This window comes from Mixophyes fleayi, chromosome 1 (assembly GCF_038048845.1).
Source record: "Mixophyes fleayi isolate aMixFle1 chromosome 1, aMixFle1.hap1, whole genome shotgun sequence".
NCBI lineage: Eukaryota > Metazoa > Chordata > Amphibia > Anura > Limnodynastidae > Mixophyes > Mixophyes fleayi.
Genome location: NC_134402.1, coordinates 194,349,773 through 194,371,395, shown reverse-complemented (window position 1 = coordinate 194,371,395; position 21,623 = coordinate 194,349,773). Strand labels below are relative to the sequence as shown.

The window sequence follows — 21,623 nt, the reverse complement described above, 5'->3', positions numbered from 1 at the left end:
CCCACAATATAATTAAAAACCCATCAACTGGTCTGAATTACACCCAAAAATAGTATCTGGACTGCGTAGAGGACTGGCCACTGGCCACCACAATATAATATATAGAAAACCTTCAACAGGTCTGCATTACACCCAAAAATAGTATCTGGACTGCGTAGAGTAGTGGGCACTGGGCACCACAATAAAAAATATATAGAAAACCTTGAACAGGTCTGCATTACACCCAAAAATAGTATCTGGACTGCGTAGAGTAGTGGGCACTGGGCACCACAATAAAAAATATATAGAAAACCTTCAACAGGTCTGCATTACACCCAAAAATAGTATGTGGACTGCGTAGAGTAGTGGGCACTGGGCACCACAATAAAATATATAGAAAACCTTCAACAGGTCTGAATTACACCCAAAAATAGTATCTGGACTGCGTAGAGTAGTGGGCACTGGGCACCACAATAAAATATATAGAAAACCTTCAACAGGTCTGCATTACACCCAAAAATAGTATCTGGACTGCGTAGAGTAGTGGGCACTGGGCACCACAATAAAAAATATATAGAAAACCTTCAACAGGTCTGAATTACACCCAAAAATAGTATCTGGACTGCGTAGAGTAGTGGGCACTGGGCACCACAATAAAATATATAGAAAACCTTCAACAGGTCTGCATTACACCCAAAAATAGTATCTGGACTGCGTAGAGTAGTGGGCACTGGGCACCACAATAAAAAATATATAGAAAACCTTCAACAGGTCTGAATTACACCCAAAAATAGTATCTGGACTGCGTAGAGGACTGGCCACTGGCCACCACAATATAATATATAGAAAACCTTCAACAGGTCTGCATTACACTGCACATACGGCTGCTCCTCCATCCTCTCCATCATATACATGTTGGAGTTTTAGCGTGTCAAAACCTCTTGTTTTTGATAATGACAGTGCATTTTGAATATTTTTCGATTTGCCCCACAACACTGAATGTACTTTATCTATGATACGCATCTATCTTTCTTGACTGCGTAGTGTGGTGGCCCCAGTACACAGTTTGGTACCGAGGCCACAATATAATTAAAAAACCCTCCACGGGTCAGAATTCCACCAAAAAAGGGTATGGACTGCGTAGTGTGGTGTGCCCGGAACACAATTTTTTACAGCGCCAACAATATAATTTAAAAATTGGGCATCAACTGTCACCGTTGTTTAATATCTGATACACCTAAATATGGACTGCACAGTGGAGTGGCCCCGGTAGTAAATTTGGTGCCGGGGCCACAATACCTCCTCCAACTTCCAAGTGTAGTGTTTATAAAGACAGACAGCGTCGAAGTGTTATTAGTTGACTTTCTTAACCCTAAAATTGTCCCTGTTGCAAATATTCGTGCAATGGAGAGTTACTTTTTCATTGAAAGACTCAAGCTTTCAAGTGTAGTGTTTATAAAATATAAACAACAATACAGTAGTTCTAGAGCACGTCAATCCCTCTTGTTTTAAATTATGACAGGGCATTTTACTTTTGGTTTAATTTCCTGAATTTGTTTAAATTTGGTTTTACTTTTTGAACATGGCAAACGACTGTTGATTGGTCATATTATGCAAAAAAAAAGTTCCAAGATGGAATTGTCCTTGGGCCCTCCCACCCACCCTTATGTTGTTGAAATAGGACATGCACACTTTAACAAACCAATCATTTCAGCGACAGGGCCTACCAAACAACTTTGGCTGAAATGATTGGTTTGTTTGGGCCCCCACACCAATAAAACAATTCATCTCTCCCTGTACAAACTAAACAGGCTCTACTGAGGAAAGATGTCGTCCTCATCCTCAACCTCTGATTCCTCTCCCCCTACAGTGTGTACTTCCTCCTCCTCACACATTATCAATTCGTCCCCGCTGGACTCCACAACCACAGGTCCCTCTGTACTGTCTGGAGGGCAGTGCTGTACTTCATTGAGGAATTGATTATTAATTTTTATAAACATCATTTTTTCAACGTTGTGAGGAAGCAACCTCCTTCGCCGCTCACTGACCAGGTTCCCAGCTGCACTAAAAACTCTTTCCGAGTACACACTGGAGGGGGGACAACTCAGTTAAAAAATAGAGCCAGTTTGTACAGGGGCTTCCAAACTGCCTTTTGGAGTTCTACCACGTCACTACCTCTAGTTAATTTAGATTGCAAGGCTTGTAAATATAAATACTTTGAAGATAAAAAAAGCAGGCTGCACAGACTGTGGAGCTAGAAAGTGTAATTAAATGGACCACGTTACTTTGGTGGCTATCTATGCCCCCCGCCCTACACTTGTAGTTGAATATAAATAAAGCAGCCTGCATAGACTGTAGAACTAGAAATTCAAATATACAAAGAAATGGACAAAGGCAGTTTGGTATCTGTCTGCATCAGATCCCCTCTCCACTAGGAGTAAAATAGAAAACTATTCAGCCGTTATATAATCTAGAATATAAATAGAAATTGAGAAAGGCAATTTGGTATCTGTCTGCATCATAATCATCAACATCCTCCTCAGCGCCAGCTACATCAATATCCTCCTCCCGGAGTACAACATTCACATCTTCATTAGCCAAATCTGTAACTGGACTGTGGGTGATCCTTCCAGCATATGCAGAGGGCGTGCTGCAAATGCTGGATGGAGTCACCTCTTCCCTTACAGTGATGGGAAGGTCAGGGTTCACAACCAACAACACCCTTGGACTCGCCTTGTGGATTTGTGATGTCATCTGTTTAGAAGGCAGAGTTCTTTGCTGTTTTGTTGTTGTTGCCGACAGCATAACTCTCTTAAATTTTTTGATGGGGGGGTAGGAGGGCTTAGATCCTTGGGTGAAGCTGGACCACTAGTCATGAACATGGGCCAGGGCCTAAGCCGTTCCTTGCCACTACGTGTCGTAAATGGCATATTGCCAACTTTACGTTTCTCCTCAGCTGATTTTAAATTTCTCTTTTTGCTATTTTTTGAGAACTTGGGCTTTTTGGATTTTACATGCCCTGTACTAGGAGATTGGGCATCGGGCTTGCCAGACGACGTTGATGGCATTTCATCGTCTATGTCATGACTAGTGGCAGCAGCTTCAGCATTAGGAGGAAGTGGGTCTTGATCTTTCCCTACTTTATCCTCCAAATTTTGGTTTTCCATTATATGTAGCACAAGAGAGCGTACCCCTAAGCCACACACACTCGGCAAAGCCTTTAAAAATTATATGCGGCACAGGAGAGTAGCACTGGACTTATACTGCTGAATCAGTGAACTTTGTAATAGCAGTACCACTGGACTTATACACTGCTGAATCAGTGAACTTTGTAATAGCAGTACCACTGGACTTATACTGCTGAATCAGTGAACTTGGTAATATTGCAGTACCAATGGGCTTATACTGCAGGATTGGTTTTGCAAATTTTGTTGTAATTCATTTTTTTTTTTATTATTTTTTTGTATTTTTTTTTTTAAACTGTTTTTTAATTTTTTAAAAACTTAGGAATAATGGGGAAATAACTATGCCCTTAGAAGCACAGAGCACAGGACACAGCACCACTGGACTGAACAGGACACAGCACAGGACCCAGCAGCACTACTGAACTCAGCAGGACAGAGCACAGGACACAGCACCACTGGACTGATACTGCAGAATGTGTGAACTTTGTAATATTGCAGTACCACTGGACTTTTACTGCTGAATGTGTGAACTTGGTAATATTGCAGTACCAATGGGCTTATACTGCAGGATTGGTTGTGCAAATTTTGTTGTAATAAAAAAAAAAATTAAATTAGTTTTTTGTATTTTTTTAAATAACTTTTTTTATTTTTTTAAACACTTGGGAATATTGGGGAAATAACTATGCCCTTAGAGAAGCACAGAGCACAGGACACAGCACCACTGGACTGAACAGGACACAGCACAGGACCCAGCAGCACCACTGAACTCAGAAGGACAGAGCACAGGACACAGCACCACTGGACTGAGCACAGCACAGCACAGCACAGCACAGCACAGCACAGCACAGCACTGCACAGCACTGCACAGCACTGCACAGCACAGAACTGAACAGAACTGAACAGCACGAGATATAGCAGGACAGAGGACCACCTAACACACCCTCCCTCTACCCTGATCAATGCCCGAGTGAAGATGGCGGCGACTAGCGGGGAATTTATAGGATCCGAGTATCGCGAGATCCGACAACGGGATTATGAGTCATAGCCTCGGTTTCAGATTTGAATTTGGCGCCAATACCCGGATCTGTCTCGGATCCGACTCGGATCGGCAACGTTCGGGTGGGCTCGGATTTCAGAAATCCGAGTGCGCTCATCTCTAGAAATATCTACCACTACCTCAGTATAGGCAGGAGCCTATACTGAAGTAACCTTTACTCCTTAGTCACTTAACGTAAACTGAGGAAACTGCAGTGGAGGAGGGGCATAGTAGGGGAGGAGACTACAGACCAAACAAGTTTTAAAGTGACAAGACTCCTGGATCCACTACTATACCCCAAGGTCTCGCAGTGTCCCCCAATGGCAGGATAGAAAAATGTGTTACTGCAGAGGAGAAGGAAGGCAAATGAATTTCATGGAGGGGCATGGTTTACTCCCTATGTATCCTGGCTACACCCACTACATGGGATGGACAAGCCCACTCTGGTGTCTCACCTACCACCTTCTGTCCCCATGTGCCCTTTTTAACAATGTTGATAGTTATAATTTAGTTAAAGTGAATTACATTTCATTTAGGTACAAACACTGGAAATGTATGTTTTTTTGTGTGCAAGATACCTTTTGGTTAAGCATCATTGTTGAATGCATGCCTTTGACTTTCTTTTCTACATCTGGATCTGTTAACGGATCGTTGATTTTCAGCTTCTTCCATGTTTTAGGATCAAGATACCAAGCTCCGTATCTAGTTTTCACCCAACTTGGGTAGTATGTGGACTCCTTTGAAAGGAAATAGAGATGTTAGACAGTTTCATCTTTACAAATAACGTCTTATATATTTATAAGATATGTGATGAATCAAAACAAGAATTGAAAGTAAACAACAAAAATGGGATCCCTAAATAACATTTTACACTACACCTACATAATTTGTGGTCAATTTCGTTACTACTCAAAATCTACAAAATGTCTACAATCTTGTAATATATGTGTTTGGAATATTTATGTTTTTAAAAAACAAGGTGAAATCCTGTGTCACGTAAATCATATTATTTTCGTTATGTTCTGCTTAATGGACAAGGTTTTTTTACATCTCAATTTTGCCTTATGGCTGAAACTACACATTCGTGTCTTGTATCTCAAATTGTTATATGTTCCCAGTCACTTTAAAATGTTGGAAAATAACTATTTTTTTGTTGATCCCATAATGGAATTCTAGTCTGCAAGCTACATTATCTGCCTCAGAAGTTAGAGGTATAAGGTTGTGGGCATATTATGAACGTATTTGTATGGTCACATTATTACTGCCTATTTGCCCCTAGAGCCTAGAGTCACATGACAATTCTCCCCTCCTTATAAACAAATATGGTGAAGAGCATTGTGCTTTAGCTTTTAGCTTCTACATTCTTGCAATCTGTTTAGTTATAAACCAACAATGACACAAGTAAAATAAATACTGGATTTAGGTAAACAAGACTTCATATTGCCTTAGACTGATGTACGTTCCTTGAGCGTGAAATCTTTGCACTGCACTGTCGAGATGAGACTCCTACGGACATTCTCAGCTCTGCAGGCACATTGTTGAGCTCTACAACATGGATTGGGACACTGAGCGCTGGCCTAGTGTCAAAGCCACTGGCAAAAAGACTGAAGATGGTGGATTCGTTAACATTGCATGGCTCCCCTCCCTGTAGGGAATACAAAGATGAAAAAAAGTCTTTCTAAGCAACATGTTCATCATTTTGTTTTGTGCTATAAATCCGTGCAGTAAATGAACTTATTAAAGGACCTCAAAGCACCTTTTTTGAAAAAAAATAAATAAATAAATAAATTAAATACACATATATCAATGTAAAGACTTTGGCGTAAGTTGATCAGCTTAACACATATTGCAATATGTGGAACTAACATTCCCTGATTTTAATATAGAAAAGTTTATACAATGTTGGGCAACCCCATCTTGCACTCCAGTTTATACATGGAGAGTGCAGAGGATCAATGCCTCTTATATTATATATATATATATATATATATATATATATATATATATATATATATACATACATATATACACACACACTCACACACATATATACACACACACTCACACACATATATACACACACACTCACACACATATATATATATATATATATATATATATATATATATACATACATACATACATACATACATACATACATACATATATATATATATATATATATATACACACACACATACACATATATATATACACACACTCACATATATATATATATATATATATACACATACTCACACACACACACATATATATATATATATATATATATATATATATATATATAGTAGCATTTAGTAGCATTCCTGACACCCTGCAGACATCAGACACAGACTGCTTCTTGCACACAAGTACTTTTGTTGTTTGCAGCGCAATAAACTTTGTCAGGATGACACCAGTACACATTCCCACGTTGTTTACACCTGCTGGTGACCCTAATGCTAGCTATATACAGTCTAGCTCTCTACAGACTGGCCAGCTCTTTCAGCATCAGTCACTTCTAACAACTAAAAGGACAGGTGTAAATACACAAGTCTCCTCCCTTTGGTCTTGCTACCCCATTAGACAACCTGTGTAGGAGTTTAACTGTGAGGATTTAACCCTGTATGCAGCCTTACCCTGCAGCCTTACCCTGCAGATTTCCAAGGATCTCAGCTGTTCCCATGCATGAAATGTGTGGCAAATAGGCCTCTTTGCCACAATATATATCTATATAACTCTAACAGGGGCTATATGACATGCCCCTGCCCCTTGTGACGTGTGAGCGCACTTCTTGTAAAATGAATGATAAATAGTGTTGACAAGTCCTTATTCTGGGTGAATTTTCTGCATCTACCATGTAATCTTAGCGAGGCTACAGATATTTTAGATCTTAAAAAGTAACAATTCCTTTCTGTTTTTACACAATTATTTGATGTTTTAAAGACACCAAAGTAGTTTTATAGGGGGATGAGATCGTCATAAGCATTGCTATAATTTCAATTTATTAGCTCATCTCATTTATGAAATATGGAAAAAAAAAGAGTAAAAATCAATTCAAATGTAGATGTATAGTGGTCACACATACAAAAATCTGCTCATTATATCTTATTGCTGAACAGACTAGAGGTTGATATTGACAGAAACGGCTGGCCAGAATTTTCTGATCATTATCCAATAAGGCCAAATAAATGGATGGTCAGTTATTCTGGTCAGTCAATGTAATCATTAACCAACTACATTTTTCTACCAAGACAATCAAAAAGACATGAAATATGATTGAGTTTTGATCAGCCAGACCAACTGTACCTGGCTGATGTATGCTGCGACATTTGACCAATTTTGTTGAAAACCATCTAATTCTTCATAAGTTGAGTGATAGCTTTATTGGTTATCTAATGCAGATTAGAAAATACAAGAAGGCATAAGCATATAAATAACTTCCTCTTAAAGTGAAATTGGCAGGTTAACAGGGAGTTTGACCTTTCGACTTAAAATGTTCTGTGAAACCTGACATAACAGAGGGTAGGCTCATGGACCTGAAACATAAACCAAAATAAAAAGTCCACACTTTCAGCAAAGGCTTATATTATCACTCTTTGCATCTATATGTATTATTTGTTTCATCCATTCTACTAAATGACAAGATCAGTCACTGAAAAAGAAAAAATGGGATTTTTGTACTTACGTTAATCAATTTCTCAAGGTCCACTGGTGGATAATGGAAGCATGGGTTATAGAGGTCCGTGCAGGAGCTTGGGCAGTTTAAGACACTCCAACTGGGGATTCAGGTCATCCCCCTCTCTATCACCTGGCCTGGAGCTATTCAGTTATTTTTTAACACAGTACAGGAAAGAAAGATATATATTGTCACGAGCCGCGGCGGTACTCACAGCCGCCACGGCTCGCTTCCTGTAGGTCCCAACGTCCCGGCCGTCACCATGACGACCGGGACGTCATTTCCTTCCAACTCCCGACCGTTGCCAAGGCAACGGTCGGACGCTTCCTCAGCGCCGTGTCCTGGCAGCCAGGCGCGCATGCGCTCTAGGGACAATCAGGCAGATTTAGCCTGTGGCTGAATTAGCAGGCATTAGCCTGCAGGTGTGGATTTCAGTGCTAAGCCCTGATTGGTCTTGCTAGGTGCTGGCAATTAGCCTACAAGTGTGGCCTTGTCTAGGGGCAGGTTCTGATTGGTTATGGGTTGTATTTAAGGCAATGAGGTCTGCTGCCTCATTGCCGGTTATAGCTTCTGTGCTCCAGTCTGCTGACCTGCTTGCTCCAGTTCCTGTTCCTGTATCTACGTTTTGACTTCCCGTGTATGACCCTTGGCTTCGTATTTGACTTCGCTTGTGTTTCCTGTGACCCTGATCCTTGGCTCGTTTACCCGTTCTGCTACTTTGCCTGTGACCTCTGACCTCAGCTTGCTCATCGTTTCTGTTACCTGCTGCCTACCTTTTGACCTCTGCGTGGACCTGACTCTTCTTGCCTGGGTTCTCCCCAGCTGGTACACACTTCACGACCCTCTGTCAGTCTGCAGCCCAGTCTGTCCCCACCATCAGGGGCTCCAGTGAACACCTGACTGGCAGAGTAGACTCCGGGTTGTGTTGTGCCGGCTGGAGGGGTTCCTAACATATATAAGGAGAGATAGAGGCTGAGAGAGGAGAGAGAGAAGAGAGAGAGTCTAATGTCCCCCAATGGACTTCGACAAAAGGTTTTAACGCAAGTACAAAAATCCAATTTTCTCTAGCATCCACTGGGGGACACTGGAACCAGGAGGACTTCCCAAAGCTCCCCCTGTGTGAGGGACCACTCTGAATTTTCTGAGAGTAAAACATTGCACCTATAGAACTTAGCAAACGTGTGAACAGACGACCAGGCAGCCACCTGGCACAACTGATCCACTGAGCCACTCACCGATCTGATGGAGTGTGCTCTGACCGGTTCACCGGCTTCAATATATGCCTCTCAAATTACATCTGGCAGTAGTTTGTTTGGTTGCTGGCCAACTTCTCTTATTAGCATCATAAAGGACCAGGAAGTCATGTGTCTTCAGGAAATTAGAAATCCTCTCAGGTTACATTTTTAAGCCCCTAACAATGTCTAGAGAAAGAGTTGAATAGTCAACCTCAGAAGAATGATCTAGTCTAAACTTGTTAATAACTATATCCTGATTAAAGTGGAATCTAGATAATACTTTTAGAAGAAAGGAGGACTTTGAACATAACACCGCCCTGATAACCCCTAACTCAGAAACTCTTCTTGCTGAGAGCCCCTCAGAAAATTCTGACGGAGCAGAAGACACCATAACTAACCTGTTTACATCTTTAGAATTTCTGTGTTCCAAGACCTTCTTAGGGATGTAGAGCATTCCTGCTGAGAAATTCCACTACCCTGTAACGAAAACCGCAGAGATCGCCCAGTGCATGATCACCCCGACTTCATAGGGAGCTCTTGGACCCCCATTGGTGATCGATCGATGTACGCCACTGCTGTTTCATTGTCTGATCTAATTTTTATTGGTTTTCCACTTAAAAGAGGTATGTCTATGACAACAGCCTTTGAGATCGCTCAAGTTCTAGAACATTTATTGGTAATCTTGATTCCTGACGGGACCATAACCTTTGTAAGTGTCACCGCCTCCCATCTTTGTAGACTGACATTTGTTGTAACAACAATTCAGTCCCAAATCATGAACAGATGACCCTTGGTGAGAATGTCTCTGTTCAACCACCAAATGAGTGATAGATACGTCGTTGGAGACAACTTGATGAATTAACTGGGTAGGAGATTTCCTTAGTAGCTCGATCTGGTACCTTGAGTTAAATTGAGCAAACTGAACTGCATCAAATATATCAGATAAATGAGATAAAATAATGTTCAAAGGTTCCAAGGCTTAATTGCTGCCATTAAATATCCACTAATTTTCTTTCTTATTGGGAGATTAGTCAGGTGACTGGCACACCTGTAATCCCCAGTGCATGTTAAAACAATCAATCCTTCTCCTGCTGACACACCAATGGTCAATCAATCCTTGTTCTACAATCACAAAGAATACTGTTTGTTAGTTGATTGAAATCTAGTTGAGTGAATTATGATGTAAACGTAAGCAGCTGTTATATCTCCCTTAAGGGTTCAGTGTCACAATACACCAGCCTTATGTGTATAGATGTAGTAACACAAATAGTTAATAGTTGTTAGTAAAATATCAGTAAAACAGCATAATCATTGACAAGACACTGACACGCTGCACAAATATAATCTTGTCCTGAAGTTGCCTTGACAGGTAGAGATAGATATCACCCAATACTAGAACAGGTTGATGTTTTAGAATCCTTTTCCCCATGTGGCAACATAAACAGCCAGATTAACTTGTATTCACAAATCATACTGCTGGAGGGTCATTTCCTCACAATGAAGCAGAATAGTAGTGATAGAATATCCTCCAAGTATTATCCAGACAGCAAACACAGTGGCAATGTTTTTATATATTAATTTTATTTATCTTTTGGCGCCCCTGATTGTTTATATTTATTTTGCATCAAATGTATACACCATCTTTCCTAGAACTCTCATGCCTAGACGAACTGACATCTGTCTGGCAACCAGTAGAAAACTTATTTTTTTTCTGCAGAGAGAGAACCTTGTCTTGTAATAAAAAAAAAACCTACAGTATGTGCTGAATTATGATGACAAGCCCCAGGAAGATCATTCGCCTGGAGGGTATCAAAACTAATTTTTGGTAATTTATGAGCCATCCTTGAGACTTTAAAACCTAGATCGTCATCTGCATATGAGCACAGAGCTCATAGATAATCCAAACAAAGAGTGAATGTCATGCCTCTGGCTCTCAAGAAAGTCCCCATTGCTGTCATGACCTTTATAAGAACCCATGGAGCAGTTGCTAGGTCAAATGGAAGGGCCAAAATTGATAATGTGACTGTACTGAAAATCTCAGAAGGCACTGATGACCCTGGTAGATGGTACATGTAAGTATGCGTCCTTGATGTCTAAGGACACCATAAATTCGCCCTTCTCCATGCTATTAATCACAGCTCTCAGAGACTCCATCTTAAATCTGTTGACTTGTAGATGTTGAGCTCTTTCCAATTCAGAATGGGATAGAATGTTCCATCTGGTTTCTGAACTAAGAACTGGATTGAATAGAACCCCATTATTTTCTGTTGAATTGGAACAGGGATGACCACCCCCGAGGAGACTAAAAATTGAATGGCCTCAATCAGGGCCAGTGTCTCTGTCATGTCTCCGGGAAGACCTGTGGTGGAATATCACTTGGGCAGGGGCGTCCATAGATCTAAAATGTTGCCCCAATCAATGATTTTCCTCACCCAGGAAGTTGAATTTGAAGTGGCAGTAAACCACTAGTCCCTAAAGAGAAGAAGAGGGGCTCCCACCACAGGAGATCCCGGTTAGTCCATCATGCTGTCTGCTTCTCTGAGGGTTTATTGGTTGGTCTTTTTCCTGACCAAGCCTGTATTACTCTTTGTGGTACTCCACTGAGAGCGGAAATCTGTCCCCTAAAGTAAGAAAAGTTGAAAGGATCGAAACCTTGGGCTTTTAGGTTTAGAAACATTAACAGGGAGGATGGTACTCCTTCCCTCCTGTAGCCTGGTTGATAATTTTATCCAACTCAGCACCAAAGAGGGCATCACTAGTAAACGGAAGGAACTTCAGATTTCCTTTGGATTTTATATCAGCCTCTTACACCTCGAGACAGACTGTTCTATGGGCACCCACAGCTCAAGCTGAATTACGAGCAGCTATAAGACCGGCATTCAAAGCTGCATCACAGAGGTACTCTGAGGCTTCACTTATATGATCAACCATTTTTATCAACTCTGACCTTGACGTTCCGGAGTGAAGGCCCCCTAAAAGCTGTTCAGACCATTTAATAATGGCTTTATTAAGCCAGGCCAAAGCCAGAATGAGTCTTAGGGAGGTTCCATCCTTAAGTAAGGTGGAATTTGGAATTGGGATCACAGTGGACTTAGACAACCTAGCAATAGCAGCATCTACCTTGGGGTGAAGACAGAGACAGATTTAGACCTCATGGGGCCCTAGGCAAGATATTGGTTTGCCCCCCTCCCCCCCCCCCCTCCCTGAAACAATCCATAGCACTATATTTTTTTTAGCACAGCATATACTCCTATAGTTAAGTAGAAGGGTAAGCTATACAAACATACACATTTAATAAATAGACCTATTTCCCTCCAACCAGCTCCAACATTAAATTAATTGTGTTACCATTTATAAAATAATATTTCCCTCCCACAAACAGCCCCTCACACACACATAATGTACATACACTGGCTCCTCACACACACACACACACACACACACACACACACAATATACAAACACTGACCCCTCTCACACACACATAATAAACATACACTGGCCCCTCTCACACACACATAATATACATACACTGGCCCCTCACACACACATAATATACATAAATTGGCCTCTCACACACACATAATATATATACACTGGCCCCTCACACACACACATAATATACATACACTGGCCCCTAACACACACACATATAATATACATACACTGGCCCCTAACACACACACATATAATATACATACACTGGCCCCTAACACACACACATATAATATACATACACTGGCCCCTAACACACACACATAATATACATACACTGACCCCTAACACACACACATAATATACATACACTGGCCCCTCACACACACAAAATATACATACACTGGCCTCTCACACACACATAATATACATACACTGGCCCCTCACACACACATAATATACATACACTGGCCTCTTACACACACATAATATACATACACTGGCCCCTCACACACACATAATATACATACACTGGCCCCTCACACACACACACACACACACACACACAATATATATACACTGGCCCCTCACACACACATAATATACATACACTGGCCCCTCACACACACATAATATACATACACTGGCCACTCACATGTTATATTAATACACTACCCCCCAAACTTACCTTTTTCCAGCTGTGCAGTCTTCTTTCTCTTCACACATGGGACAGCACCTGTCATGTGGTGCACGTCCCATGTGACACGGAACAGGCCACACAGAGGAGGGAGGAGACCGGACACCTAGCTATAACACCAGCCCCGCAATTTTTTTTTCCTTGTTCCCCCCATCTGCTTTGCTGCGGGCCCTAGGCATTGCTGCGGGTCCCCTAAGAATCGCTGGGCCCTAGGCAGGTGCCTAGTTTGCCTAAAGATAAATCCTCCCCTGGGCGGAGATTCCCATTTTCTCTATTCTCCTTTTAAAAGGGATAGAAGAAAAGAAAACTACATGAAACTTTAAACCGTTTATCAAATTGAGTCCAGAATTCTAAAAGAAATTCATCAGATGGAAAATATATTGTTTCTTTTTTCTTTTAAATAAGGACATTTCAGGAGACACAGGGTCTCAGTGTCCTGAATATTAAGTGTGCTACGCACAGCCCTCACTAAATTCTCAATCCCTTGTCTTTTAGAGAAATCTTCTACAAGTTATGAAGCTTCCTCTAAGTCTGATTCTCACATGAACTATGGTATGTATTTGGTTTAGACACTAAGGAATCCAAACCCTTTTCTAAAGATGAGGAAACCTTGAACACACTTGACCAGACTGTAGATCCATAGCAGCTCATCTGAGGCAGCAGGGTGAGATACAGAGCTGGATACAGTACCAGAAACATCTATTGAGAAAATATGCGTTTACAATATTTTGCACCAAATTCATATTTTAGGTGTTTATTGTATTATACAGACTTACCAATAAGGTCACCCAATCACAGAATTCCTTATTCACTTGCTTGACTCTTTCATCTGGTGCAGGAGTGTAAGGTTGAGTTATTTTGGACTTTTTCTCTTCCTTTACAGGCTCTTCTTGCTTAGAAAGCCATGTGTATGGATTTCTGAGCCTAGACTGCTCACTCCTTTAAAATGATATTCACAAGAACATACAATTGAAGGAATTAACTCATCACAGTAACTTAAATAAATACAATTTTATAGACTTATACATGAAAATACCTATGAAATGGTGTATACTAGAGTATATGTTTTTGTCCCTCAATAAAAGGAACTCTATGACCAAAATCTCACACAAACATACTTACAGGGGAAATCAGCCAATTATTTAAAGCTCCACATTAAGAGCCAATTCAAACAAGTCAAATTGATAAACTGGCATTTTATACAGATTTAAAAACATGAAAAATCTCACTGGGATTTGCCATAATTGAAGTATGTCATACTGTGCAGTATAAGTTGAGAGGAAAGATAATTTCATGGTAACAATGGTGCTGACTGTACATTTAAAAAAATGTCATCATGAAGTACAATTCAATCTTAATGTAGAATGCCTCCAATATAACAGCTTTTGAAACAGAGCCACACTCCACATAACACAACAGGGGATCAGTATGCCATAGAATGTAATAACTTTTGCTTTTACAAGACTGCCAAAATATACCATTTCCACTTCTAAAGACTGTAGACGTTATTTGTAGGTTGTATGCCAGATATACTGGGCTATATATGGGATAACAACCGAACTAAACATTCCTTACATTGCTGATTGCCTGGTACTGGCTTGGCGTGATTTCACACTTTGTACCTCCTGCTGCTCTGTTGGTGGAGTGCTGTACTCTTCCTCTTCCTCTTCAGGAATAGCTTCATAGGATCCTGAGGCGCTTCTTAATCTCATCTCAGGGTCAAGAATGTCCACAATTTGTTCAAACATCTTCACAAAAAAAATAATTACACCATTAGAGGGTACTTTAAAAAGCCACAAAGGTGAGTTTCAAAATTGGTAATATGCAAACCAATTACAATGGCATTATAAAAAGAAGCAGGAAACACTGTAGTCAGATTCAATTTACATATACTATAAAAGAAGAAGAAACCAGTCTAAGAGCTCAAAGGTTAAAAATGTAAATAATTGCTGTGTGTAGGATGGACAGGGGTAATTTTGTATTAGTTTTAGAGCTACAAATTACAGAAAATCCCCTTATTCATAAAACCTCAAGTTTCCAATATTCTGGATGAAAAGACTTGTATAAGACTAAATAATAGTGCTAAATGTCATATACTTGCAAGCATATGACTGTCCAAAATGTTCATGGATAGAAGAACTGTTTTTTTTTTTTTTTTAATAGGAAGATGCAATCAATAAATGCTCCAAATAGTTGTGAAACACGCAATTCATTCAATCTAGCATGAAATGTGTTTTCCACCTTCGGATAACTTTATTGGTTGCACATATCCTCCTGCAGCGTTCACTAAATACAAAATGGCTTATCTTTCTAGCTTCATTTTGTGCTTTTTAGCCATGTAATTATATGATCATTGTTTTATTTTGTGGCCACGGCATACAAAACAAAGCTGCTCTTTGTATCAAAGGCAGAGAGCACCGAAGGTCTGTGTTGTAGATGAGGACAATAAATCATTTTACATAAATGTTACTACAACACAAAGTGGAAGAGTAAGCCAGTACAATAAAGCAATGTATTTAGTAAAACCTAAAGGATGTCTGGTTTATTGGCTACTACAAAAGTCCTGTAAAGGTAGGAAACCACTATAAAGAATATGCATGAATAAACGATTCTATGTGTGAAGTTATCATGTGATATAGCAAAATAAAACTTAACCTTTTCTTCATATAATAAAACAAAATTGCTAAAGGTAAAACACCAAAGTAAACACAAATGCTATAATAAGGTACAGCAGTCCTGTGTTAGTTCCTATTATAGTAAATAATTACTATTAAAAAAACAGCATTTAAATAACTACTAAATCATACAGTGAAAAACAACAAAATAGTTTGTAACTAACAGTTATAGAAATTCATAAAGTTTTCATGCTATATAGAATAATTTGTGTTTTGATTTTCCTATATTGCTCAGAACCCTCTCATCACTGATTTCTCCTGCCATTCCTTTCTCCTTCTCTTAGCTAGCAAATTAAACATAAAGCTGAAGTAAGAAGTAATACATAGCAAAGCAGATGATAACATATTAGTATACCATGCATAGGACATAGATTGATCCTTAACTGTAAGTTAGATAAGAATTAATAGATGTCTGTGATGTTCTGTTGTCATACAGCTCTTTTGAGTCTATATCAAGGGTTATAAAACATGGTAGTTTTTCAAAGTCAGATTTACAGATTCAGTATGCAGTCATTTCATATATAATGCATGTAAAAACATTGATTTTGTTTAACGCCTTTTTTCTGTTACTGTTTTACTGTGTAGGATGCTATAAGTTATTTCTTACTTCAGGTGGTAGACCTTCTTCCAGGTGAGGGTAAAGGGCCAATGGATGTTGTGTAAGGCCATACTCTATCTCTGCAATGTATTCTTTGCGTGTCTGTTGCAGTGGAAGGAGTTTTGAGAAACAGGATTGCTCTTTGGTAAACCTCTTCCTAGGCTTCTGAGCAGACTCTTCGTCAACAGCTGCATTCTGCAGGACAGAAACATGTCCTTTAGTGGATGCAATGTAGGAAGTGTCAGAAGAAGAGGGATAGCCATCTCGGAAATCATCAACTCCTCTTGGTAGGAATTTCCACTGGCAGCCATTGAGAGCACCAGATAGATTCAATTTATGGTTGGATTCTTTGAGAAATTTTTTATGCAGCCTCTCTTTATACCTGCAACAAAACAAGGAATGCACATATACACCTGGTTCTATAAAGCTCTACAGTAATGCAAATATGAAAGGAACATGATCCTGCAATCAGGGGAGGAACTAGACATTTGTGTGCCACATAGCAAAACTTTCTAAGTGCTCCCGTGTACTGCCCATGGTTGTAAAGCACATAGTTTTATATATATATATATATATATATATACACATACATACACACACACACACACACACACGAGGCTTTCGGCTCCCTAGCAGCTGCAACTTATTTGAAAGGTATATATAGTCTCTAAATAATGTACATATAGCTTTTCAGTTTTAGTTTCCTTTTTTAGGGGATAGATTTCAGTTTAAGTCATACTGACAACTACTGATTTTCTCAAAAGCCATTATATAATGTTAAACTACAACAAGGAATCATTTATTATTATTATTATTATTATTATTATTATTATTATTAAAAGAGGGCACAAGGGCTGCCATTGCAGTGTGCCAGAAAACTGAACCATGTCATGGCACTATATATTTATAAAGTGCACTCAGCGATGTGCTAGTTACACCCCGCACTTGTGAGACAACCATAAAATTAACAGGCCCCCAGACCAGTTTAACATTGGTTTGTTAAAGTGTCAAGTGCCTGGAAAAAGCTAATTGCCACTCAATAAATATGACTATGGGGCTCTTCACAGGATCCCCTGGTGTGGCAGGGAATAACATAACAGGCAAGAAGAGAGACACCTGTAGGTAGGGCGGGCTGACTTATTTTTTAACTCAGTCCCATGTTGCACTATAGTTATTTCCTTTTTCTCTAATTCAGAAGGAATCCAAAAAATGGAGCTTGAGGCTTATTGGGAAAAAAGTAATTTCAATCATAAATGTTTCACACATAGCGTGGAATCGTTTTCTCTCAATATACTGACACTTTAGCCTGCTGTGTTTATTTTTTATTTATAAATGTCTACCATACGTTTTAATTGTATTAACCACAATTGGTCGTGTGAAGACAAAATGCCTTCTCTGCATACTTGCATTTTCTTTTTTTAAGTATAGCTGACAAATGATTTATGCGTATTCACATAACAAGACACTCATGCCCCATGCATTATTTGGGGCTGCATTATATTATTGCACCTTGCTTGCACCCCCCACCCTACATTGGCACAGAGGGTCAGCACCTACCTAAATACCTCGCAACACTTAGAGTTTCAAAAGAGGGACAAATAAGCCACGCCCCACATCGACCCCAAGCACCGCCCCAGAGCTTTCTGTTTGCGCAGTTTGAGCATGTGCAGTAGCGCTTTAGGGACAGACGTCCTGCCCCCTTCCTCCTAGACCACCGGGGAAACTGGCTGGAAACATGTGAGCACTTTCATATTGGAATAATTTCTCCCCATGGATCATTGACTTATATGACAAAACAGAAATGTACATTTATTTCTTGCATGCAAGTCCCATATACTGTAAACTTGCGAGCAGGGCTGTCTTACCTCTTTGTCTGTATTACCCAGCATTGTTTATTACTGTGTTTGTCCCCAATTGCAAAGCGCTACAAAATTTTCTATATAAATAAATGTTGATGATGATGAGTTCATTTTTTGCTACAGAATATCACACTATTTGCTAAATGTAATTGTATACGAACTTACCACGGATGGCGAGGCTGTGAATCACTTCTCCATCCATCTAAGACGGACATCACTAATGAAACAGTAATATTTTGTAATATCAAATTATATATTTCTTATTTAAATTCATAAGATACAATAACTATTTGTACAAATCATGCGTAAACTTGCTATGTACAGGAATAGGTTAAAAAATATGCAAGAGTAGAATTATATATTTCTAAGCGAAATAGTGTGTACTATATAAGAATATTATGAATATTTCGGATACATTTCTCAGCAATACCTAAATGTGTTTACACACCGGCAACCAACCAGCTTCTCTTGTATTCGTTTCCACGTTGGTTCCCATGCCAATCTTTAGCTTCCTAGACAACCATTGGCGCTTGTTGGTGACGTCATCAACGCGGGTCGCTTTTCAGATGAAGTGTAATGTTACAGATTGGTACGTGCAATAAGTTACCAAGCATCTTCACAAAAAAATGGTTCACTGTATTGAATGTGAATATACATACAACCATGTAGTTATACATTTGAAGTAGACAAAATAATTTAAATGTTGGTGTTGTATTCGTAGATATTCGTGACTGAAGTCCAGCAAGTGCAAATAATTTAAATAAGAGACGCGAATGTGCTAAACTTAACAAGCAGTTTAGTTCTGTGAATTCGGTAGCCAAAAAATAAAAATCCCATAGTACGCAAAGGGCTCCATCTAGTGGCCACATTAAAGAGAAAGGAGTAACAAAATATTCGGACTGTCCCGTAATAATATTTTATTTTCTCGAATGACCCTAGGCCTAGCAGCTCGGTTTAGGGATACTTTTATTAAATGCGATACATCTAATAATAAAGGGACAAGCCGTTTGATTTTAATATCTACTCTTCACTAAAATTATGATTTTGTCAGTGTAACAATAGATCCAACACAGAATACGTACAAAAATAAACAAATGCACTATTCACTTACAACGGAAGCTGTGCTAAGATAAAAACACACGATGGAAATCTTGTTTACCAACTGTCTGACGGTTGACCAAGGCAACCCCAAGGCAGCTGTCTGAGACAGGAAACTTGTGCAGGTACCAAATTAAACTCTAATTAGATATAGCAACAATTTTTTTTTAAAGAGCACACAAGATAAAATTGTTTATGGTAGTTTGTATGAGAGCACCAATTTAGTTGTAGTTTCATTCATCATAATGGTCAGACGCACCCCTGTGAAATATCAGCAAATTTATCAGTAAAAATTAACTACAGTGTTCACCTGTCACTTAAAAAAATCCCGAAGCCCTGTAAATAAAGATGTGGCGTATTATCACACTCCAAGCAAACACTATAGCAGTGGTATGAGGAATATATAGGGTTGTGAGCTGTTCTGCCTAAACCCTGTTCTAATGTTGATGCTACTACATACATATTTTTGAAATATTGTTAATAAATAGGAACGTGTTATTTAAAAGATGTTGGAACTGTTGTCCTTCATTTAAATATTGCGCTCATACATTTTAATAACAAATGCAAAGCAACATAGTTTAGGACTCTTTTCTAATATGTTTTTTTTTATTTCAGAAATAGAGAAATTGTTTTTGATGATTGGCATAGGAGTTGCAGCTTTGGTCTGCCAGCTTGCAATGAGGGGAGGAGGGGGGGGGGGGGGGGGGGGGCTAATCAAAATCTGAAGCCTGATGGAAAAGGGCATGTGAGCCCCTCTCATTAGTCCTCAGCCCTCCAAACCATTTATTCCAAAATGTTAACAAAACTGAAGTCCAAGTATCCACTATCAACATGAAAAGTTTTTCTCCATAGACCTTAAGGGACAAAAATGTTAATTTTTTTTTTCATGCAGTCGTCTTGTTTATATGGTGGTGTCACCGTGGCAACAAGTTGTAAATAACACACAACATACTGGGGCTGATACTGGATGCACATCAGGAATAACTTACTCTTGAAAGAGAGCACGGAAGTCGAGCGTAACTAGGATGTTTGTTAATGCATATTTAAAATAATACAATGCTAACAATATTACCAGGCGGTCAACCTTAGCCATGTCATTTCATGGCAGTCTCCCCCGGGGATCAAGAGATGGGTCGACCTCGAGAATGCTCTCACACCTGACCACACTCTAAGCTCATTGCCCTGGCTCCCCAGAGGTCAAAGACCGGCCTCAGTTTATTCTCACCCCACCATACAATTTACACTAGATTTATGGGACAAATTACATAAGAGATGGAAACTCACATCGTACCCTTCCCCCCTCACTCCTCTTTGGCACAACCCAGAATTCCCAGCCGGTAACATCAAATCATTCGCTTCCCCATGGCAAAAAGCGGGGATTACTCAATTTTCTCACATTCTATGGGAATACGCCCCCCGATCTTTCGCGGATTTGAGTGAGAGGTCAAGACTCCTTTCGTCCCTGTTTTTTGGCTATATTCAAATTAGAGGCTTTATACAATCCAATTGCAGATCGACCAAATTGCGTGGCCCAACACCCTTTGAGAGGTGTTGTACCAACCGAGTTGGAGCTCAGGGGTTGATATCTCTGGTTTATCATGTTTACCTTAAGCCTGAAAGCAGCCCCAAAGAATCGTTTGAGTCCGCCTGGGAACGTGACATCGGTAAACCCATAGACAAGGAGGGATGGTCTCGGCTCAGAACTGGTATCTCCAAGATCTCCATTAATACCTCAATTAAAGAGAACACATTCAAGGTCTACACGAGATGGTACTTGGTGCCCACGAGACTCCATAGAATTTACCCAGGTACGTCAGATCTTTGTTGGAGGGCATGTGGGGAGGTGGGGTCTTTCTACCACATATGGTGGACGTGCCCTTTCATTTCTAACCTGTGGTCCCAGATTGCTGACTACATTTCTAGAATTTTGGAGGTTGAGGTTTCCCCAGACCCAATGGTCATGCTGCTATGCTCTAGGATTAAATCTCTTAACAAACATAGTAATAAACTAGTACAAAATATTTGTCCTGCAACACGTTTGCAAATAGCCAAGGACTGGAAGTCCACTACTCCCCTGAGCCTCCAGAGTATAACAGCTCGGATCTGGTATATAACCTCAATGGAGTACATCACAGGTCTCCGCCATG

The 21,623-nt window shown here is 39.8% G+C and overlaps 1 protein-coding gene across 1 annotated transcript in view; it reads right to left on the bottom strand.

The window, feature by feature from the left end:
- The window catches only part of LOC142106913 (protein FAM47E-like), a 29,352-nt gene extending 10,444 nt beyond the window's left edge, over positions 1 to 18,908 (bottom strand). Inside the window, exons 1-7 of the mRNA XM_075189967.1 lie at positions 18,809 to 18,908; positions 18,544 to 18,595; positions 16,529 to 16,901; positions 14,822 to 14,994; positions 14,023 to 14,185; positions 5,645 to 5,845; positions 4,779 to 4,937 (exon numbers count right to left, since the gene is read on the bottom strand). Of these exons, the coding sequence (XP_075046068.1) occupies positions 4,779 to 4,937; positions 5,645 to 5,845; positions 14,023 to 14,185; positions 14,822 to 14,994; positions 16,529 to 16,901; positions 18,544 to 18,593 (1,119 nt within the window). The 5' untranslated portion in view covers positions 18,594 to 18,595; positions 18,809 to 18,908. The remainder of the gene's footprint in view (positions 1 to 4,778; positions 4,938 to 5,644; positions 5,846 to 14,022; positions 14,186 to 14,821; positions 14,995 to 16,528; positions 16,902 to 18,543; positions 18,596 to 18,808) is intronic.
- Between the last annotated feature and the right edge of the window lie 2,715 nt (positions 18,909 to 21,623).